The 24,424-nt window shown below is 45.1% G+C and overlaps 2 protein-coding genes across 13 annotated transcripts in view; one reads left to right on the top strand and one right to left on the bottom strand.

The window, feature by feature from the left end:
- Nucleotides 1-1,887: 1,887 nt before the first annotated feature.
- Nucleotides 1,888-3,690, top strand: LOC110490430 (achaete-scute homolog 1a-like). Its single transcript, XM_021563819.3, has 2 exons — nt 1,888-2,663; nt 2,816-3,690. Exon 1 carries the CDS (start codon nt 2,064-2,066, stop codon nt 2,646-2,648), a length of 585 nt encoding a protein of 194 aa, XP_021419494.1. The 5' UTR covers nt 1,888-2,063; the 3' UTR covers nt 2,649-2,663; nt 2,816-3,690.
- A 2,742-nt stretch (nt 3,691-6,432) lies between these two features.
- The window catches only part of LOC110490429 (uncharacterized), a 51,949-nt gene continuing 33,957 nt past the window's right edge, over nt 6,433-24,424 (bottom strand). For 7 of the 12 annotated variants that reach the window (XM_036944810.2, XM_090199111.1, XM_090199112.1 and 4 more), the window contains 5 exons: nt 20,519-20,589; nt 19,272-19,382; nt 18,948-19,045; nt 12,450-12,519; nt 6,433-7,821 (listed from right to left, as the gene is read on the bottom strand). In XM_036944810.2, coding sequence (XP_036800705.2) covers nt 7,570-7,821; nt 12,450-12,519; nt 18,948-19,045; nt 19,272-19,382; nt 20,519-20,589 — 602 coding nt within the window. In that variant the 3' untranslated portion in view covers nt 6,433-7,569. Of the gene's footprint in view, nt 7,822-12,449; nt 12,520-18,947; nt 19,046-19,271; nt 19,383-20,518; nt 20,590-24,424 lie in introns of those variants that run through there. The other 5 variants (XM_090199115.1, XM_090199116.1, XM_090199118.1 and 2 more) reach the window with 3 other exon arrangements.

Here is a 24,424-nt window from a genome sequence, read left to right as displayed (position 1 = left end):
TTGTAATACACCTGCAGAAATGATACAAAGAGTCAGTGCCATGGGCGACCCCCAAACGACCACATTATTTAAAAAAATTAACACCACAATTTAGTTTAACAGCTAACAAATTGAAAATTAATCCCGCATATCACATAGGGATTATTTCCCAGGACAAATGGACCCTTATGGGTTTTGTTTTATGATGTCTCAGTGAACTCCAAAAGCAGAAAGACAGAGGTGTTTCAATGGAGACTCGGGTGCCTAGATGTCATATGAATTATTACACTCGGCTATGACTGGAACCCTCGAATAGAGGGAGCGCTCTGCCTGCCTCTGGAAGATCTGCAGTAGAAACAAGTCTTTACAAAGCGCTAATTGGACTCTGGAACCGCACTGACAGGGCATGCTAGATAGGTTTCAGAAAGCCGACGATGGCGAGGGGGCTAGGGGAAACTGAATAGAACCCACGCTTCTTTTCTAAACTCTCTTGCTGTGCAAAAAAGGGAGGAAAAAGAAAATAAAAGTTGGTGGGGGCTGGGTTCTTCAATGCAGGCTTGATTTTGAATGCCACAGCCAACACAGAAAAATTTCACAATTTACCCCCTCCCCTCAAACACACACACACACACACACACACACACACACACACACACACACACACACACACACACACACACACACACACACACACACACACACACACACACACACACACACACACACACACACACACACACACATCCCCCATGAGTGGAGTCGGTTGGTTTTGTTCTGAGTGAAAGACATGTTCTATTATGCTGCCCTTTAAAATAAAACAAAATTGTCGAAATACACTGTGACGAGTCGTTACTGTAACAACATAGGGTGTATCAAATCATACACAAAACATCCTCGAATGCGTCCTTCTTATGGTTCTTCTCAGATTTACCCTTCCGTTTCGCCTCTCCGATGTTGATGATTAGCTCTAGCCCAATGAAAGTGGAAAATTCGCTTCTGCTGGACAAAGCTCCATTCTTTGAAAGACGAAGCATTCAAATGCGGTTGTAAAAGTGTTAACAATAAACTGTGGGTCATCCAAGACTGTGGGGTCTGCTTGTGCCTGCCAACCCGACAGTGTTCCAAACAACTTACAGTCAATGGGGTCTATAAGGTATACCTTATAGTATACTGACCATACTTTATGGACTGCAAAGACAATGCAAACAACTAAATCTTAAATCTTTTATAAGCGCCTTTAAGGTCCGTCAGAGTTTGAGAGCTGCCTTTCAGCACTACTTTTCGGTCCACTTGGGAAATTGGTGATCTACATGCGTAAAAAGCTAGTAGAGCCTAATAGGTTCGCTTGTATAAGCTATTTAAAAAATTATATATTCAAAAAAAATTCAGAAGTTGTTGGATTCACCCATAAAGGGACACGTTTTACTCATTTTACACATACAATTAAATTACACCTCATTTGTCTTTAGATCTAGATCTTATTTTAAATTATATCAAACTGTGGCCAAATTTTATGAACAAGACCCTCAGTCTCTCATTCGCCATGAAACATTCAATATATCTAGCAAATAAGGTGCATTTCTGAACCAAAGACGCTCTATTTGTATGCATTTTATGTGAGGAGCATAATGCGTAATCATGCAATCCAGTGGTAGATTTGCAAAGCAGAGTTGAATGAAAAGTAACATTCTATTACTTCTCAAAACATCTGGAACAAGTCTGCATGCTGCAACCAGTTGTGATTTGGTGACTGTTTGTTCAGTGGTTCAAGTGGCACGCGTCCGGCGTACGCTTTGCAACAGCACAGGAGCCAAGGTGAATACAACTAGCACGAGGAGGAGGCGTGGTCAGGGCCAGCGCGTGGGGTTGCCAGTGTATAAGCCCTGTTACTAGCCTTTCTCAGGACTCAGTTCAGACTGAGGAGTGTGCGAGGCAGAAGCCCACAAGACCGCCCATTAAACAAGGCTAAAGTGAGCATTAAGCCACACGTGAACGCCACGAGCAGGACGCACTGCTACCGATCTATCCAAAGAAGAACTCTGAGATTCTCTGCAACTCTTATTTTTATTTTTCAATACGTGCCAATGGACATCACAGCCAAGATGGAAATAAATGTGAGCCAGCAGCAGTTCATTCCGCCCTCCTGCTTCTTTGCTGCCGCAGCGCAGAGTATCCAGCTCAGCCCTACCAGCAGCCAAGGGAGCGGCAAGTCAGCATCCAAGGTGAAGAGGCAGCGCTCATCCTCGCCGGAGCTGCTAAGATGCAAGAGGAGGCTGAATTTTGCCGGCTTTGGGTACAGCCTGCCGCAGCAGCAGCCGCACACCGTGGCGCGGCGGAACGAGAGGGAGCGCAACAGAGTGAAACTTGTCAACAACGGCTTCGCCACTCTCCGGGAACACGTCCCCAATGGCGCGGCCAACAAGAAGATGAGCAAAGTGGAAACGTTACGGTCCGCGGTGGAGTACATTCGCGCACTGCAGCAACTTTTGGATGAGCACGACGCCGTGAGCGCGGCGTTTCAGTCCGGAGTCCTGTCGCCCAACAACTACCCCAACGAGATGAACTCCATGGCAGGCTCTCCAGTGTCCTCCTACTCGTCCGATGAGGGGTCCTACGACCCTCTCAGTCCCGAGGAGCAGGAACTCCTGGACTTCACCAACTGGTTCTGAGGATCAGCCTATATGGTACGAATGTTTTTATAATAGGCCTATCATTCATATTCTACAAGTACTGTATTATGCTTTGTTATAATGAATATTTACATGATTACGTTTTCAAGATCAACTGAAAATAACTGAACTAATGTCTTGCCAACTTTTCTTGTTCGTTATTATAGGAATATGGATCAATTGAATGATGTAAACCCTCAGCATGTGCTCGGGAGGATCACAGAGGAGCTCGCGCCTTCTAGAACAAGACGCACTGAGCTGGCGTTCTGCTCCGGTCGTCCACGAACCAGTCCACCTAAAGGTTCGGCCTTGCAACCGGAGAAACTGCGGACATGCAGGCCAGTGTTGAGCCAAGCGCCAAAGGACTAAAAAGAAAACGGGCTCTCCATGTCTGACAGCGTGGGAATCCAACCTTCCAGCACATTCGCCCACGAAAACAACATTTCAAAAGTGATTTTACATCAGCACGCAAAACATAATTTAAAATGTTGTTCTCGAACTATGCTTAATCCAATCAAAGAACATCAACCCTTCTTTGTAAACTCCTGTGACATTTAGTTCTAAAATGCTTCCAATGTGCGGATTTTATTATATGAAATTCTATATCAAACATGTTTTTGAAATATATCAAGATATTTTTGTATGTAAAGAGATTGTTTTGTCATGTTTTCTTTTGTATATATTTATATTGATAAGTTGCTCTTACCTCTTGCCTATTTTAGACGTGTATAATGCTCTGCAGCTGGCTATTCTGTGTATGGTCATTGATTAATGAGGTTTCAAGAAGGGGTTTGACACTCCGACGTTTTATTTTTAGCACCAATGTGTCTTATTTAATAGGAAATACATGTTATTGTACATGGAGTTCACGATGATCAAAGGTTATGCAGCTATTGTCCAAACAGAGCACAATGGCGATTCATTGTCTATTGCTATACTGCCAGGTCCACACTGCCTTTACTTATATCATGTTGGTTGAAAAGAGAAAAGCCTATAACCATATTTTCTACACTCTAGTCTCATAATAAAACGTTTTCTAGTATTTCCTTTTGTACCTCAAGACTTTTTTTACGTTTGCATTTTACATTCACTTTTAGTTACAGTGTGTTTGACTGGAGATGGGATGGGAGAAAGGGTATAGGAGAATGGGGGATGAAATATATTTCTGTTACATTTTTTAAATTGAAATATAACCTATTTTATGCACACTTCCACCAACGAATTCATGCCATGTCACACATTTTACGCGTGTCTCCATATGCGTAAAAAACCCGGTACATTCTGTAATATAAGGTATTAACATACAAATAGAGTAATACAACAATAGTAAATTCGATTCCTCAAGAATCCAATAGTCCTGTTTATAGCCCGAGGGCACTTAATGGGGTGATAATACATCTCGCCTGGCGTTAGGCTAGCTGAGACGTGCCAGGAATTTTGGAGTGTTGATGCTGCATGTCAATTCTGCTGTGCACCAGCTCAATGCTGCAGCGCGCAAGCGCGTGCATACCAGAGAGAGAAAAATATGTAGCTAATATGTAGCACCCAAAAATAGCACTTGAAAAAGTCACAGTTGTGACAATGGCTCCGTTAATCCGACTAAACAACTTTAGTAAACGAAACTGTATAAATAACAGTGAATTCTATCAGCTGACTATGTTTTTGGAACCTCTAATATATTGTGCAATTCTGTAAAACAAGCAATCCTATTTGTAATTGAAACCGACTTATTTCGTTGAAAAACCATCCAAATTACGATTCTGAATCATATAGAACTTTAGGGTTTAAGCTCTGAAAATAAAGTTAAATGCAATGACAAGAAAACACGTAAAGCTTGAAAAGTTATTCTCGTTTAGCCTACGTGTAAATGATCTCACCTGTGGTAAATTGCAGGTGCCTACAGGGTAAAAAATAGACATTCAAACAGTTTTGCAAAGAGCGCACATAACATTCTGCTTCACTGTAGGCTATATATTGAAACTGACAGTAAGCATAATCAAAGGGAAGGACATAATTTGTAGTTGTTTGGTTATATTCATTACAAAAGTTGGCAGTTGGTAGGCTTGTTTGCCTTGGTTTGTAAGATTCAATCAATGAAACAGAGACCGATTACATATTTTAGATGACAATATGTCTAGTTCAGGTACCTATCTATTCCCTGAGGCCAAGAAGCATCGAGTTTGACAGGTAGGACGCGTTTGCTTCGAGGCGCGTGCCTGGTTTAATGAGTGAATGCGGTTGTCTAGTGGTGGAGAGGAGACCGCGCATTGAATTGGCTGACGGCGTGTGCCTTTCCTACAGCAGCGCGCGACTAGCACTCAACAAATGCCCTTGCGAAGAAAAAAACAGTTTAACCATTTGTTGCGTGCAAGTTGCCAGAGGGAATATCGTCTAAGAGTGCCAGGTATTGTTCACCACTATCTCTAGCTGAAAGGGTTATTGCTCAGCAGTTGTTGCTGTTACCACAATACAATATACAATTCCTTGACACCAAGATAAACAGCATAGCTGATGTTTCATTAATGATTTATCCGGTAAAAATGTAGCCACATAAGAATATATTCGAAAGCTTGGCTACAAGGCCTACATTTTATTTGAGTGGAGCCTAGTACTACATAAAGCCTGGGCATTGTGTATAATCCACCATTATCTAACTCTCTAGGTGGACAAATACTGATTTTAAATCTATTGCTGAGACCAAGTTCTTTATAGACAGGACACAATGTGTATTTTCTGAAACCTTTCTGAAACCTTAAATCAGGTTTCCTTGATATTACGAAAGGTGTCCCACAGTGTTCGATTTTGGGTCCTGTACATTTGACTAACTACAGTATATAAACAATATTGGTTTGTCTGTACAAATGTGTAACCTTCACTTGTGGGCATACTGCTGTGTATTCTGCTACCCCTCTCTGTTGACAAGGCTCTATCTGATCATCAATCTGCCTTCATTGATTTACAGAAAACCTTTATTGACCTCAAACTAGTATGAAAGTATATGTTTTCTAGAGCACACGTACTGTTTTCTAGAGCACATGTACATATGTAGATTGTGTGAACATCGATTGTGTCCCTGCATGCAAATATCTGGGCATCTGGATAGACGATGGGCTGTCTTTTAAAAAGCATATAGATGATTTAGTGAGGAAGCTGAGAATAAAATGGGCTTCTTCTGTAGAAACAAGTCCTGCCTCTCGCTTAATAGTAGCACGCAGATCATTTTATCGACGTTCCTACAGTTCCTAGACTATGGTGACATCATCTATATGAATGCAGCAGCCACTTCATGAACACCTTTAAATGCAGTTTAACACAGCACCTCATTTTATTACTGGTGACAGGTTCAGTACACATCACTGCCTCACGGACATCATTAATAACCTTTAGACATATGAGTCACTGTACCATACCCGGTCTCAGGGATGGCTTACTCTGGAAATCCCATCTCTGCTTTCAGTTTGTTAGCACCCCATGTATGGAACAATCTACAGAGTTACGAATGTGGTGTGGTGTCTTTTGGGGAGGTCAAATTGTTGATTGTGGACCTCTTTGCTGAGGAATGGGATTGTTTTCTTGAGTGTGTTTGTAATTTTGTATAGGCCTATTTGTATTATATTGTATTTAGTCAATTATGTATATGCTGGGCTCGCTTGGTAAATAGACCTTGCCCTCAATGGAACTCCCTGTTAGTCTTTTACTACAGTGGGCTATGTCAGGGTCACAGTCTTTCTTGGTCAAACAAATCCACTGTGCTTTGAAACAAAAGTATACACCTCACACACGGTTATGGCCTTAAATTATAATTAGGCAACTGAAAATGTATTACATTTTGAGTTTGCATCCAAACATTATACTTCATCTACATCACAGAAGACTGAAACATGAAACCATTTGACATAGAAACACATCGTTTTTGTTGTAAAAAAAATATTGTTTTGATTCATTCTGAAAAAATAATAACATTCCACCCATGATTGCACTAGAGGGCGGTCTGATCATTTGACTGCAGGAAAGGGTTACAATAAAGATGAAATAAAAATAGAGCTTACCAAGAAGGGCACAAGACACAAAAGTGACAGGCAGTATGTATAGCTCTCTTTGGTACCCTTATTAGGCATCATAGAATTTCTATGACACAGCTACCCGAAAACAGCAATGAATGGTCTGAACAATTCCGTGACCGCCTGTCAGAGTGCGTTAACGCTTTCCTCCCCGACTCTGTCAAGCTTGAGGGAAATTAAATAAAGAACTGCCATATCTAATTTGTAATTTCTTGCCGGACCCTCTCACTTAAAGCTGAGGGAGATGATTGAAAACACATAGGAGATTTAGGTTAGGTCATGCTTCATTTATTTTATTTTCATAATGCCACATTACTCAGTTACTAAAGCGGTGGAGAGCCATTATATTCACCCCCTCTATCTTAAAAACCCGCACAAAGGTTTGGCATAAATCATGCATTAAATCAATGCTTAATTTGTGCAAAAGTTTGAAGTTGCACCTGCATCTTGCATTTTAGGATTCGCCCCCCCATGAGCAACAATTGTGTATCCCTTGTCTAACTGGAGTCTAAACGTGTTATGTCCCTATTCAGTGCATTACCGATGCATGAACCGCAACTGAAAATCCCTGCATATTTCAGTACCATAGACAGCACCATTCTCAAGCTTAGACGTCCACCTTCAGTAGGCTATTTATCAATGCATATTCCAAAGGGTGTCTCCAAAGCCCCTTTGAAGAAATGTCTCAGAATGTCGACCTTGTTACATTAAATGTGCCCCCCACCCCCCAAAAAAACCACATCTCAAAAACAGCTTTAAGTGCATTGGCTATCGTTTTAGAAAGAGAACCCTGGAACCCTGTTGCCACAGTGTGTGGTAGCTAATGACAGATAGGGGTCAAGCCTGTGTAGCCGATGACATCACAGGTTGCTGGAGTCATCCAGTGGGTTGGCGATGACTGAGTTGTGGATTAGGACGAAGAGGGGCAGGTACGCCAGGAAGTCCAGCAGGTCCAGGGAGCTGATGTGTCGGAGCTCCTGTTTGATGGCTTCCTCTTGTTCTGGTCGGATGCCCCCAGCCTTGAGCTCCACTAGGAGCTGCTCTGCGCTGATACAGCCCTGCTGGGCCACAGCGCCCCCTGACTGCCCCTCCAGCAGGAACATGAACAGCTGCTGTAGAGGGACAAACATCATGTCAATACAGGTGGAAAAAAAAAAAGGCCTTTTCAATATATAATGGTGTGGACTTGGTTTAGACAGGGCAGAGGTGTGTATGTGTGTCTTGTGTACGTGTGTGTCAGTCGGTGTGTGCCTCTCCTAGCGCCTCATGTTACATCGGCCTGTTTCTAGTCTTGTATGAGTGCACCTGTTTGCACAGTTAAATGCATTCTAGGTAATAATTGGGGGGGAGGGGGTATAATCCTCTGGCAATCAGCCCATTTCTACCCCCCAGCTCCTGCAGCCCAGTTAACAACCCTATCCCTACCACCAGCTCTATAATTACAAAGCCTTCCTCCACCTAGACCAGGCTCAGTTTCCACACCCATGGCCACATGCTTTCATGTTCCCGTCGGCCTGCCCTCCCCATTTGAATGCGACGGGCTGCCTTGCCTCTTGTGAATGGCCATCCTATAACCCTGGTCCATCTGAGATGAGTGGTAGTGTGTCTCAGGGCTGATTAAAGGGAGGGAGGGGCGGAGCGGCGCGGGAGGTACACCGCTGGGCACTTTAATGAGATTAAGGCCCCGCAATCCATGAAAGCGAAAAGGAGCCTCTCTCTCTCTCTCTCGCTCTCTCTCTCTCTTTCTATAGATGCACTTGGTCCTTCTGGAAAAAGCTAGTTTTACTAAGCTTTCATTTGAAATGCCCTTCAAAGTGTTTACCAAGTCTATATTTCACTGTAATTACCCTCCCGGGGCCATGAAAGAGGGAGAGGTACCGCAGGTTGGAAGAGATTGTGATGTAAGCATGAAAATACCTTCATGAGAGTGATTATGGTAAATGCTAAACTTTACATGGTAAAGATGGGCTTTACAGATAGAGAGTAAGCAAACTACCTGAATTATATTGAATATTATTTCCACATGAATATACAGTGCCTCCAGAAAGTGGGATTAAAATGGATTTAATTGACATCGACACAAAATACTCTGTAATGTATGTAATGTAATGTAATACATGTTAGTCACCTTTGGCAGTGATTACAGCTGTAAGTCTCTAAGAGCTTTCCAAACCTGGATTGTGCAACATTTACCCATTATTATTTTCAAAATTCTTCACGCTCTGACAAATTGGTTGTTGATCATTACTAGACAACTATTTTCAGGTCTTGACATAGATTTTCAAGCAGATTTAAGTCGAAACTGTAGCTCGGCCACTCAGGAAAATTCAATGTTGTCTTGGTAAGCAAGATATTTGATTGTAGATTTGGCCTTGTGTTTTAGGTCAGGGTTTCCCAAACTTGGATCTGGGGCCCCCGCTGGGTGCAAGTTTAGTTTTTTGCCCTAGCACTACACAACTGATTAAAATGACCAACTCATTATCAAGCTTTGATTATTTGAATCAGCTGTGTAGTGCTAGGGCAAAAGACTAAAAGTGCACCCAGGACGGGCCCCAGGACGGGCCCCAGGACGGGCCCCAGGACAGAGTTGGGGAAACCCTGATTTAGGTTATTGTCCTGCTGAAAGGTGAATTAGTCTCCCAGTGTCTGATGGAAAGCAGACTGAAACAGGTTTTCCTCTAGGATTTTGCCTGTGCTTAGCTCCATTCTGTTTTTGTTTTTTTTTCTGAAAAACTCCCCAGTCCTTAATGATTACAAGAATACCCAAAACCCAATGCAGCCTCCACTACGCTTGGAAATATGAAGTGGTACTCAGTAATGTACTGTATTGGATTTCCCCCAACCATAACACTTTGTTTTCGGGACAAAGAGTGAATTGTTTTGTCACGTTTTTTGCAGTATTACTTTAGTGCCTTGTTGCAAACATGATGCATGTTTTGGAATATTTTGTATTATGTACAGGCTTCCTTTTTTTCACTCTGTAATTTATGTTAGTATTGTGGAGTAACTACAATGTTGTTGATCCATCCTCAGTTTTCTCCTATCACAGCCGTTAAACTCTAACTGTTTTAGTCACCATCGACATCGTGGTGAAATCCGTGAACGGTTTCCTAACTGAGTTAGGAAGGACGCCTGCATCTTTGCAGTGACTGGGTGTACTGATAAACCATCCAACGTTTAATTAATAGCAACACCATGCTCAAAGAGTTATTCAATGTCTGTTATTTTTTTTACCCATCTACCAATAGGTGCCCTTCTTTGCGAGGCATTGGAAAACCTCCCTGGTCTTTGTGGTTGAATCTGTGTTTATAATAAAAAAATAAAAAAAATGTTTTGAACCTTTATTTAACTAGGCAAGTCAGTTAAGAACAAATTCTTGTTTACAATGACGGCCTACCCCGGCCAAATCCGAATGACGCTGGGCCAATTGTGCGCCGCCGTATGGGACTCTCAATCACGACCGGATGTGATTCAGCCTGGATTCAAACCAGTGTCGTGTCGCCTCTTGCACTGAGATGCAGTGCATTAGACCGCTGCGCCACTCGGGAGCCTGTGTTTGAAATTCACTGCTCGACTGAGGGATCTTACAGATAATTGTATGTATGGGGTACAGTGATGAGGTAGTCATTCAAAAATCATGTTAAACACCAGCATTGCACACAGAGTGAGTCCCTGTGTAACGTCTGCTTCCAACTCACACCCTCAAACACGTAGATCCCCCTGAACGCAGCTCACTTTCCAGCTCATACTCTCAAACACCTAGATCCCCTGAATGCAGCTCACTCTCCAGATCCCAATCACCTGAATTCTAATCACCTGTTCACACACCTGTATCTCATTATCACACACTATTTGGTTCAGTTCTTTGCAACCCATCATTGTGAGGTATTGTTTGTTTTGTGACACACAGCATTCGGAGCGCTGGTTTTCCCTTGAATAACTCCCGTGTATGAGAGTTGTTGCCTGCCTCACTAATGACGCCTTTTGCCTATTCCCTGCCTGTACTTTAGCCTATCGGATGTCCTGTTATCTACCTATTGCCTGATCTCCCGAACTACGTTACTAGCCTTTTCCCTGCCTGTACTGTTGCCCTTTTGGACCCCCTGTGTGTGGCCTTCTGCCTGCCCCTGGACCCAGCCACCTGCCTCCTCCTGTGTATGACCTTCTGCTTGCCCCTGGACCCAGCTACCTGCCGCCTCCTGTGTATGACCTTCTGCTTGCCCCTGGACCCAGCTACCTGCCTCCTCCTGTGTATGACCTTCTGCCTGCCCCTGGACACAGCTACCTGCCTCCTCCTGTGTATGGCCTTCTGCTTGCCCCTGGTCCCAGCTACCTGCCTCCTCCTGTGTATGACCTTCTGCTTGCCCCTGGACCCAGCTACCTGCCTCCTCCTGTGTGTGGCCTTCTGCCTGCCCCTGGACCCAGCTACCTGCCTCCTCCTGTGTATGACCTTCTGCTTGCCCCTGGACCCAGCTACCTGCCTCCTCCTGTGTATGACCTTCTGCTTGCCCCTGGACCCAGCTACCTGCCGCCTCCTGTGTATGACCTTCTGCTTACCCCTGGACCCAGCTACCTGCCTCCTGTGTATGACCTTCTGCCTGCCCCTGGACACAGCTACCTGCCTCCTGTGTATGACCTTCTGCCTGCTCCTGGACCCAGCTACCTGCCTCCTCCTATGTATGGCCTTCTGCTTGCCCCTGGTCCCAGCTACCTGCCTCCTCCTGTGTATGACCTTCTGCCTGCCCCTGGACACAGCTACCTGCCTCCTGCTGTGTATAACCTTCTGCCTGCCCCTGGACCCAGCTACCTGCCTCCTCCTGTGTATGACCTTCTGCCTGCCCCTGGACCCAGCTACCTGCCTCCTCCTGTGTATGACCTTCTGCCTGCTCCTGGACCCAGCTACCTGCCTCCTCCTGTGTATGACCTTCTGCCTGCTCCTGGACCCAGCTACCTGCCTCCTCCTGTGTATGACCCTCTGCCTGCTCCTGGACCCAGCTACCTGCCTCCTCCTGTGTATGACCTTCTGCCTGCTCCTGGACCCAGCTACCTGCCTCCTCCTGTGTATGACCTTCTGCCTGCTCCTGGTCCCAGCTACCTGCCTCCTCCTGTGTATGACCCTCTGCCTGCTCCTGGACCCAGCTACCTGCCTCCTCCTGTGTATGACCTTCTGCTTGCCCCTGGACCCAGCTACCTGCCTCCTCCTGTGTATGACCTTCTGCCTGCTCCTGGACCCAGCTACCTGCCTCCTCCTGTGTATGACCTTCTGCCTGCTCCTGGACCCAGCTACCTGCCTCCTCCTGTGGTCCATTGCAATAAACACCTGCTGCGCCCTGCGCTTGAAACCAGCTCTCTGTCTCCCCTCGTGTTCATTACACCCTGCAACTTATTATGTGAATTGTTAGGCACATTTTTACTCCTGAACTAATTTAGGCTTGCCATAACGAAGGGGTTGAATACTTATTGACTCAAGACATATCAGCTTTTCATTTTGAATACATTTTTAGAAATGTTGAAAAAACATATTTCCGCTTTGACATTATGGGTTATTGTGTGTAGGCCAGTGACAAACAAAATCTACATTTAATCTACAGTGTATATTTTAAATTCAGGTCATTACACAACAAAATGTGGAAAAGGTCAAGGGGTGTGAATACTTTCTGAAGGCATGGTAGACCATCGTCCATACTGAAGATGTTCATTCAACAGGCATGAGATAATACAAACCAAATGTTGTCATTACCTTCGCTTTGTATAGCTTTAATGCCAAAGAATGGAAGTCCATTTTGCTTATCAGGGAACGCATAAATACACTGGAAAAAAAGAGACACAGGCAGTGTCATTCAGGAGACAATCATGACACTGCAACTCTAAAAGATTTTGGTCCCTCAGAGGAACGTAAAAATCCCTCTCCTTTTGAAACATCCTCTTTGTCATATAAATATGCACACGTACGGTCCAAATGAATCTCTCTACACCTCTGTGTGGATATCTCTACAGTGTCACTATAGTGTTAGGGTAAAGGGGAGAAAGAGAGAGTAAACAGAAAAACAGGAGAGGTGGCCCAGTTGGGGAGGTCTGGGTCCCTGTGGCGGGTGTTTTTTGGCGGGGCTCTCCCATGTGATGCTGTGTTTGGGGAGACGTGATGGTAAAGTGTTCTGAGCCCATTGTGGTTGCTCACCGTGGCCTGTCCCCCAAACAATGACCATGGATACGGGGACATCCCGCCACAGCTAACGGATAAAACTGCTCTGGATGGAGAGTGGGTGGTGAGGGTGGTGGGCGAGGGGTAGTAGGGTGGGGGGTGTTCAGTGGAGGTAGGGGGAGGGGGAGACCGGGGATCAGGGCACGCTCTGGTGCAATGTGACCATTCGCTGACCGACACAATCAAGTCCCCGTTCAGATAATTAGACAGAGACACAGACGATTGTGTTGGGACAGAGCTCTCCTGTCCAGCGTGTGGCACAGCGACGGCCGTCCCCCGGTCTCTAACGAGCCCCCCGTGCTAATGAGCCCTTGTCCCTCCCCGGCCAGGCCCACGCGCTGAATGGCCTGTTAGTGGGAAAGAATGGAATCAGCACTCTGCCATCGAGTTGAGCGCACGCCTGAGTGCCCACAGCGCTGTGACTGGCCCACTTCCCCAACCGGGGCCAAGACGGGAGGGGCTTGACGGGAACGAGGGGAGACAGGGCAGCTAATGATCATTAATTGCACTTGGTTTGCAGTAAAAGAGCCCAAATGACAGTGCAGGGAAGGACAGTCATGATAATGGCCGCCCCCAAACATGGGTCCGGGAAGGACCAGTGAGGATAATAGCAGCCTAACCCACTTCTTTTGTTGGCCCTCCTACGGCACCCTGCCGTGGAAAACCCAGCAGACTTCGTACTTACGTAATGTCCAACATTTTGGCGGTCACTCCTCCATTAGGGGGGCAGGGGCATGATGAGGTTGGGGGTCAGTGTTGGAACACAAACGCATGCTGACCCAGTTAAAATCGAGTGACAGGGAGAAATTGAGACTTGTTTTTGGAAGAGGGGGATTTGAGCAGGCCACAGATGGTCTGAATGAAGTGTGAAGGAAGGAGAGAATGAATAAAAGCAGGTCTGAGGGAGAAGAAGCGGAGAATGCATTTGGAGGGACTCAGAAGTGAGAAGAAAGAGGCTGAGAGGTACATTGCATTGTGGGTCAGTCTATTTAAAGGTGAGCGGTTCAACCGTCTAGGGTCTCAGGTTTCCCTGCTCATTGCCAAATGAACACCTCCTCCCTCTCAGTGGTCTAAGTCACTCTAGTGAATTGGCAGGAACATTGGGAATTACTGTTCTACCATCATGCGGCTTTTGCTAGATTCATTCAAAATAATGCACTAGAAAACACGCACGCACGCACGCACACACACACGCACACACGCACACACACACACACGCACACACACACACACACACACACACACACACACACACACACACACACACACACACACACACGCACACGCACGCACACACACACACACACACACACACACACACACACACACACACACACACACACACACACACACACACACACACACACACACACACCAACAGAGGTCAGAGTGAGGAAAGACTACTAGGAGTGAAATTCCACTACAGATCTTCTAGGTTCAGGGGAGTTCAGTGAGGGCATGAGGCTCCACTGGTGTCCTGTAAGGGAATGCAACCCTGGCTCTGATGGGCTGCTGCTGTATGGAAATGTGTCTCTCAGGTCATGTGACCTGCCCTGGGGGAATAGCAATGTACAAGGAGGGCTGAGAAGCACAGTGTAATACAGGGACAGATGGACTGAGTCAGGGGCAACACGCCAGAGTAGAGAGAGAGAGACATTGAGAGGGAGAAAGGGAGCGAGAGAGAGAGAGAGAGAAAGAGAAAGAGAAAGAGACAGAGAGAGAGAGAGAGAGAGAGAGAGAGAAAGAGAGAGAGAGAAAGAGAGAAAGAGAGAGAGAGAGAAAGAGAGAAAAAGAGAGAGAGAGAAAGAGAGAGAGAGAGACAGGGAGAAAGAGAGAGAGAGAGAGAGAGAGAGAGAAAGAAAGAGAGAGAGAGAGAGAGAAAGAGAGAAAGAGAGAGAGAGAGAGAGAGAAAGAGAGAGAGAAAGAAAGAGAGAGAGAGAAAGAGACTGAGGCACAGAGGGGAGAACTAGATTGAATAGTTGACTGAAGTTGTGAAGGATAGAAAGGGAGTTGCGGGGGAAGGGGGAAATAATGGCATGGTACATCATTATTTGGGATACTCATGCTGGTGATTCCTCAAAGGCAGCCAGAGAGTAGTATTGTTGGGCTACTGTTACAGATTAGTTTAACGCTAGAGCAGGTAACAGGATCAATTTAGTTCAGGTAGGACCAGATGAGTGACTGACGCTATTGTTTTTTAGGGAAGGGTATTAAGACAACTAATCTTTGTCTTGAAGCTTGTACTTCCATCTAAGGACCGACAGATGAAAATGGGCGGTTTAGGAAACTCTGGAAGTATTACATGCCAGTATTGTCTGAGATGTTAATGATTGGGCATGGTCCCTGTTAGAAATATCCAGGAACCATTTACAAGTTCTCTGAAAAGAGTTCCATTTCCATGTACTGGACGTTACAATGAATCATCACGATCACAATTACTTCTTTCCAGACTAAACACCCCAGTCAGTCTCTCTCCATTTCTGGAGAAGTCAGACAGTCTATAGGCATAGATGGGATTGAGTAGGAGCCTCTTTTCCTCTTCACGGGGCCGCACAAAGGGCCAGCCGTAAATCAGGGGACCCATGACCCTGGCCTCGTCCACCCTGAGAGGAAGCTCTCACACTGGACTGTGTCTCCCTGAGCAGCCCCTGACCCCTGGAGCTTCAGGCGGGCCCTGCTCACAGTACTTGGTACTCAGCCATAATGCACGGCCAGGGAGAAACGTGCAGTGTGTGGGAATCTGTGGCATATGGCACATAATGTAGTGACAGAGGCCCCAAACTCTAATCAGTGTGATGGGGTTCTGTACTGGGATCATGACTGCCCAGGTCAGCTTTAAATGGCCTGACTAGGCGTGTTGTAGTCTTAATATATTCACAGGCATACACAAACACACTCAAAACAGCACACACACACAGAGGCATACACAGTGGACAGACATACTGATGCATACACAGTGGACAGACATACCGATGCCTACACAGTGGACAGACATACCGATGCATACACAGTGGACAGACATACTGACGCATACACAGTGGACAGACATACACAGTGGACAGACATACTGACGCATACACAGTGGACAGACATACTGACGCATACACAGTGGACCGACATACACAGTGGACAGACATACACAGTGGACCGACATACACAGTGGACAGACATACACAGTGGACCGACATACACAGTGGACAGACATGCACAGTGGACCGACATACTGACACATACACAGTGGACCGACATACACAGTGGACCGACATACTGACACATACACAGTGGACCGACATACTGACACATACACAGTGGACAGACATACTGACGCATACACAGTGGACCGACATACTGACACATACACAGTGGACATACATACTGACACATACACAGTGGACCGACATACTGACGCATAAACAGTGGACCGACATACTGACACATACACAGTGGACAGACATACACAGTGGACCGACATACACAGTGGACAGACATACACAGTGGACAGACATACTGACGCATAAACAGTGGACCGACATACTGACGCATACACAGTGGAACGACATACTGACGCATACACAGTGGAACGACATACTGACACATACACAGTGGACAGACATACTGACGCATACACAGTGGACAGAAATACACAGTGGACCGACATACTGACGCATACACAGTGGACAGACATACTGACGCATACACAGTGGACCGACATACTGACGCATACACAGTGGACAGATATACTGACGCATACACAGTAGACAGACATACTGACGCATACACAGTGGACAGACATACACAGTGGACAGACATACTGACGCATACACAGTGGACAGACATACTGACGCATACACATTGGACAGACATACACAGTGGACCGACATACACAGTGGACAGACATACTGACGCATACACAGTGGACCGACATACACAGTGGACAGACATACTGACGCATAAACAGTGGACCGACATACTGACACATACACAATAGACAGACATACACAGTGGACCGACATACTGACACATACACAGTGGACATACATACTGACACATACACAGTGGACCGACATACTGACGCATACACAGTGGACATACATACTGACACATACACAGTGGACCGACATACTGACACATACACAGTGGACCGACATACTGACACATACACAGTGGACATACATACTGACACATACACAGTGGACCGACATACTGACGCATAAACAGTGGACCGACATGCTGACACATACACAGTAGACAGACAAACTGACACATACACAGTAGACAGACATACTGACACATACACAGTGGACCGACATACTGACGCATACACAGTGGACAGACATACACAGTGGACCGACATACTGACGCATACACAGTAGACAGACATACTGACGCATACACAGTAGACAGACATACTGACACATACACAGTAGACAGACATACTGACACATACACAGTAGACAGACATACTGACGCATACACAGTAGACAGACATACTGACACATACACAGTAGACAGACATACTGACGCATACACAGTGGACAGACATACTGACACATACACAGTAGACAGACATACTGACACATACACAGTAGACAGACATACTGACGCATACACAGTGGACAGACATACTGACACATACACAGTGGACAGACATACACAGTGGACAGACATACTGACACATACACAGTAGACAGACATACTGACGCATACACAGTAGACAGACATATTGACACATACTCAGTAGACAGACATACTGACGCATACACAGTGGACAGACATACACAGTGGACCGACATACTGACGCATACACAGTAGACAGACATACTGACGCATACACAGTAGACAGACATACTGACACATACACAGTAGACAGACATACTGACACATACACAGTAGACAGATATACTGACACACACACAGTAGATAGACATACTGACACATACACAGTAGACAGACATACTGACGCATACACAGTGGACAGACATACTGACACATACACAGTGGACAGACATACACAGTGGACAGACATACTGACACATACACAGTAGACAGACATACTGACGCATACACAGTAGACAGACATATTGACACATACTCAGTAGACAGACATACTGACGCATACACAGTGGACAGACATACACAGTGGACCGACATACTGACGCATACACAGTAGACAGACATACTGACGCATACACAGTAGACAGACATACTGACACATACACAGTAGACAGACATACTGACACATACACAGTAGACAGATATACTGACACACACACAGTAGATAGACATACTGACACATACACAGTAGACAGACATACTGACTCATACACAGTAGACAGACATACTGACACATACACAGTAGACAGATATACTGACACATACACAGTAGACAGACATACTGACGCATAAACATTGGACCTACATACTGACGCATACACAGTGGACAGACATACACAGTGGACAGACATACTGACGCATACACAGTGGACAGACATACTGACGCATACACAGTGGACAGACATACTGACGCATACACAGCGGACAGACATACTGACGCATACACAGTGGACAGACATACTGACGCATACACAGTGGACAGACATACTGACGCATACACAGCGGACAGACATATTGACTCATAAACAGTGGACAGACATACTGACGCATACACAGCGGACAGACATACTGACGCATACACAGTGGACAGACATATTGACTCATAAACAGTGGACAGACATACTGACGCATACACAGCGGACAGACATACTGACGCATACACAGTGGACAGACATACTGACACATACACAGTGGACAGACATACCGATGCACACACAGTGGACAGACATACCGATGCCTACACAGTAGGCAGACATACCGATGCCTACACAGTAGACAGACATACCGATGCCTACACAGTGGACAGACATACTGATGCCTACATACACACTATTATTCTTATTTATGGTGGGGTGGTCAGTGACACCTCTTCCGACTTCATCGTGAAAAGGGAGTTGGATTTTAGTGACTTGGACTACTCACTCCATGGTAGCTATTTTCTGCGCCAGGCTCGCAATCACAGCAAAGAGCCTCAGGTCTGTAAGTCCATCTGTCACCCTGAAATCCACCATCTCCAGGATCTGAGAGAAAAAACATCATGGTCAAAGTGATACGGAAGGTGTTGTGTGTGTGTGTGTGTTGTGTGTTGTGTGTTGTGTGTGTGTGTGTTGTGTGTTGTGTGTTGTGTGTGTGTGTGTGTGTTGTGTGTTGTGTGTTGTGTGTTGTGTGTGTGTTGTGTGTGTGTGTGTGTGTGTGTGTGTGTGTGTGTGTGTGTGTGTGTGTGTGTGTTGTGTGTATTGCATTTACCCTGTAGACATATATCTCTTCTTCATCAGTTAGCAGCTCTGGAGGGATGATCTTCTTTAGTGCCAGCAGCACTTGCAGGCAGGAAATGTAACCATCAGCATCGCTGTCAACCTGAAGGGATCATCATCAATATTATCATCAACAACAACAACATCATCATATAAGCAAAGTTAGAAACAGTAGAGACAGGAATAGTGAAATGGAGAGAGAGAGTAAGAACTAGAGAAAGAGAGAGACAGGAATAGTGAAATGGAGAGAGAGAGTGAGAACTAGAGAAAGAGAGAGACAGGAATAGTGAAATGGAGAGAGAGAGAGTAAGAACTAGAGAAAGAGAGAGACAGGAATAGTGAAATGGAGAGAGAGAGAGTAAGAACTAGAGAAAGAGAGAGACAGGAATAGTGAAATGGAGAGAGAGAGAGTAAGAACTAGAGAAAGAGACAGACAGGAATAGTGAAATGGAGAGAGAGAGTAAGAACTAGAGAAAGAGAGCGACAGGAATAGTGAAATGGAGAGAGAGAGAGTAAGAACTAGAGAAAGAGAGAGACAGGAATAGTGAAATGGAGAGAGAGAGAGAGAGAGAGTAAGAACTAGAGAAAGAGAGAGACAGGAATAGTGAAATGGAGAGAGAGAGAGTAAGAACTAGAGAAAGATGGAGGCAGGAATAGTGAAATGGAGAGAGAGAGAGTAAGAACTAGAGAAAGAGAGAGACAGGAATAGTGAAATGGAGAGAGAGAGAGAGTAAGAACTAGAGAAAGAGGGAGGCAGGAATAGTGAAATGGAGAGAGAGAGAGTAAGAACTAGAGAAAGAGAGAGACAGGAATAGTGAAATGGAGAGAGAGAGAGTAAGAACTAGAGAAAGAGAGAGACAGGAATAGTGAAATGGAGAGAGAGAGAGTAAGAACTAGAGAAAGAGGGAGACAGGAATAGTGAAATGGAGAGAGAGAGTAAGAACTAGAGAAAGAGCGAGGCAGGAATAGTGAAATGGAGAGAGAGTAAGAACTAGAGAAAGAGAGAGACAGGAAGAGTGAAAATGAGAGAGAGAGAGTAAGAACTAGAGAAAGAGCGAGGCAGGAATAGTGAAATGGAGAGAGAGAGTAAGAACTAGAGAAAGAGAGAGACAGTAAGAGTGAAAAGGAGAGAGAGAGAGTAAGAACTAGAGAAAGAGAGAGACGGAAAACAAGGAAGAAAGAGGGAGTGTATCTGAGGCATAGTGTGAACAGAGAGGGTTTAAATCCCCTTTCACTTACCGCTTCAAAAGCCCTTTTGTATTCTGCCAGCTTCTCCTGGCTGAAAATGCAATACTTTGCCAAGAAGTCGACTGCAAGAAAGAAAGGAAGAGGAGAAGAGGGAAGAAGAGAGTAAATACAAACCTCTGTGTTTAACAGGCTCTCTATTGGGAAGAGAAGCCACACACAACCCTCTGCTATAGTGTTCAATTCAAATCAACTGCTTACAAATCCTCACACATCACCAAACTGAAATATAAACTTCATGTTATCTCAAACTGGGTTTATATCTTATTTCATACTGATCACAAGACATCTGTGAGATTTTTGAACGTTTTCTAATAATATCTAGATATACAGTATGCCAGGATTCAGGAGTGTGTATGTGTATGTGTCTGTGCGTGTGTGAGAGTCTGGTCTTTATCAATGGGAAGGCCAGCAGCATCCCTCTGATGGTGGTGGTGGGGGGCAATAAGGACCAGTGTGTTCACTGGGGTTCCCAGCCGGGCAGGCAGCACACTCAGGGGCCTCCTGTGGCACTTGGCTGCTGGGGTCTTCGTGTGTGTAGAGAGAGAGGAGTTTTTACAGACCTGGGATCAGCTGAGGTCAATGTATTGATTGACACAGAGAGAACAGGCATCATAACCCACTTTAGGGGAAACGTTTAATACAAGTAAAAGGATTTGAGCACGTAGTACACATTTTAGAAATTATGTACAGTTGATGTCAGAAGTTTACATACACTTAGGTTTTTCAACCACTCCACAAATTTCTTGTTAACAAACTATAATTTTGGCAAGTAGGTTAGGACATCTACTTTGTGCATGACACAAGTCATTTTTCCTACAATTGTTTAAAGACAGATTATTTCACTGTATCACAATTCCAGTGGGTCAGAAGTTTACATACACTAAATTGACTGTGCCTTTAAACAGCTTGGAAAATTCCAGAAAATCATGACATGGCTTTAGAAGCTTCTGATAGGCTAATTGACATCATTTGAGTCAATTGGAGGTGTACCTGTGGATGTATTTCAAGGTCTACCTTCAAACTCAGTGCCTCTTTGCTTGACATCATGGGAAAATCGAAAGAAATCAGTCAAGACCTTGTGTAGATTTCCACAAGTCTGGTTCATCCTTGAGTGCAAATCAATCCCAGAACAACAGCAAAGGACCTTGTGAAGATGCTGGAGGAAACAGGTATAAAAGTATCGATATCCACAGTAAAATGAGTCCTATATCGACATAACCTGAAAGGCCGCTCAGCAAGGAAGAAGCCACTGCTCCAAAACCGACTACGGTTTGCAACTGCACATGGGGACAAAGATCGTACTTTTTGGAGAAATGTCGTCTGGACTGATGAAACAAGAATAGAAAAGTTTGGCTATAATGACCATTGTTATGTTTGGAGGAAAAAGGGGTAGGCTTGCAAGCCGAAGAACACCATCCCAACCGTGAAGCACGGGGGTGGCAGCATCATGTTGTGGGGATGCTTTTCTGCAGGAGGGCCTGGTGCACTTCACAAAATAGATGGCTTCATGAGGAAGGACAATAATGTGGTTATATTGAAGCAACATCTCAAGACATCAGTCAGGAAGTTAAAGCTTGGTTGCAAATGGGTCTTCCAAATGGACAATGACCCCAAGCATACTTCCAAAGTTGTGGCAAAATGGCTTAAGGATAACAAAGTCAAGGTATTGGAGTGGCCATCACAAAGCCCTGACCTCAATCCTATAGAAAATGTGTGGGCAGAACTGACAAAGCGTACGCGAGCAAGGAAGCCTATAAACCTGATTCAGTTACACCATCTCTATCAGGAGGAATGGGCCAAAATTCACCCAACTTATTGTGGGAAGCTTGTGGAAGGCTACCTGAAACGTTTGACCCAAGTTAAACAATTTAAAGGCAATGTTACCAAATACTAATTGAGTGTATGTAAACTTCTGACTCTCTGGGAATGTGATGAAAGAAATAAAAGCTGAAATAAATCATTCTCTCTACTATTTTTCTGACATTTCACATTCTTAAAATAAAGTGGTGATCCTAACTGACCTAAGACAGGGAAGTTTTACAAGGATTAAATGTCAGGATATGTGAAAAAACTGAATTTAAATGTTTTTGGCTGAGGTGTATGTAAACTTCCGACTTCAACTGTATATATACGGATGTTGAGGATGCCACAAGTCTACAGTGGTCAACATTTCAGATAGCAACTGAAGGGACTACAGCTCGTTTGCTTTATGGCTAATCACACATCCACGTCAATTTCAGAAAGCAAATCTGGAGGAGGAGAAGAGAAAGGAGAAAGGGGAGAGAAGAGAAGCGGAGAGAAGGGGAGAGCTCTTTAAGCTGCTTCCACTTCAATTCAGTAGAGATGAGAAAGAGTCCACTGAATAATGGATCTATTCATTGGGTAGCAGAAGAAAGTAGCAGAAACAGAGTTTATATCAGTCTGACTTAAACCCCTGGACCTCTGGGTTGCTCCCCGGTTGCAGGGGGCCATTTATCTGCTTAGGCCTAATCAAAACCAGGCCTTCCGCAGCCTCCGCCTTTCACATGCAAATTGTTACATTCGCATCCAGTCAACTTGACTTGTTGAAGCTTGATTGATCAAAACCTGCGGTGGAGCTGTGTACATCTGTTTGCAAATATCTGTGACGAGAAGGGGCTTTCGCTGAGACCCACGAGTCACACGTTTGGTCCCCGAGCAGCGTCTGGGATGGGTATTAGCTAGCCCCCAGACCCCAATCTAACCCTCTTCAATAGACACACACACACACCACTGCCTGGATCAGTGCACTGATCAATCCAATGAAGTGAATTGACAGCTTCTGTAACAGAGTAAATGGATCCCCTGTCTCCTCTCTTTAGCATGATGGCGGGCTGGGGCAGGTCCCATCAGCCCTGTCCCTGGTAGGTAGTGCTCCAGTCCCCCTAATGGGGACTCTATTTCTACCACGCTCTCTCTCTTTCTCTATCCCAGGCCTGCTTCTCTTTCCTGGGCCTCTGAATTGCACCTCTCAGGCCTGATGTGTGCCCACAGGCACTCACTTTCACACACACACACACACACACACACACACACACACACACACACACACACACACACACACACACACACACACACACACACACACACACACACCATGCTGGAGGGAGATCAGGGGGTCTGCGACTGAGGAGGCCACTCCGTCGGGAAATCAGCCGGACAAAAGGTGCAGTGGAGTGAGAGATTGAGGGAGGAAGCGAAGGAGGGTGGAGGAGCGGGACAAAGCCCAGGCACTAAAACCTCCTGCCAGATAGCCTTATCTGATTCCACTCCAGCGCATGATGACTTTTTTTTCAGATGGCCTTTAAAGCACACAGGTTGTGCCTTTGGTGTGAAGCCTAGCAGAAAATGTTAATCAAGAGAAGGACCGTGGCACAGAAAGGCGAGAGAAAGGGGACAGTCACTCCGCTGAAGCTGTAATCTGTAATGAGAGTGAGGCGATTCAGTCGCGATTGAGGGAGGAACAATGGCGCCGTGATGATGATGATGAGCAAGGAGGTTCACTTTTACTGCCGTTTGTTTTGCTTCTTTTTGTTCAGTTTCTTCAGTCACCACAAAGACGTCCACCGTTGGTCCGCAGGCGGCGAAAAAGCCACCAGTCACATCTCATTTAACACACACTTGGACATCACTGTCAATGTCTCCAGCTGACAGATGACAAACGGCCTGATTGCTGATCTGACGCCGTGCAGGCATTCATGAACGCCTGATTAATACTTTCTCACAGAGTCACAACCTGAACAAAATGATCCTCATTCAAAGTGAGAAAGTAGTTTGCATATAACCGTTATTTCTGATCGAAATCTAGGTTAAGTCGGAATAACTGAATGACTGCAACAACAAACTCTCAATACCGTACATTATAGTCAGGAAATATGT

This window comes from Oncorhynchus mykiss, chromosome 15 (assembly GCF_057628025.1).
Source record: "Oncorhynchus mykiss isolate SJ-2025 chromosome 15, ASM5762802v1, whole genome shotgun sequence".
In the NCBI taxonomy this organism is placed as follows: domain Eukaryota; kingdom Metazoa; phylum Chordata; class Actinopteri; order Salmoniformes; family Salmonidae; genus Oncorhynchus; species Oncorhynchus mykiss.
The sequence above is the reverse complement of the archived record's forward strand: the minus strand, read 5'-3'. Positions and strand labels throughout refer to the sequence as shown.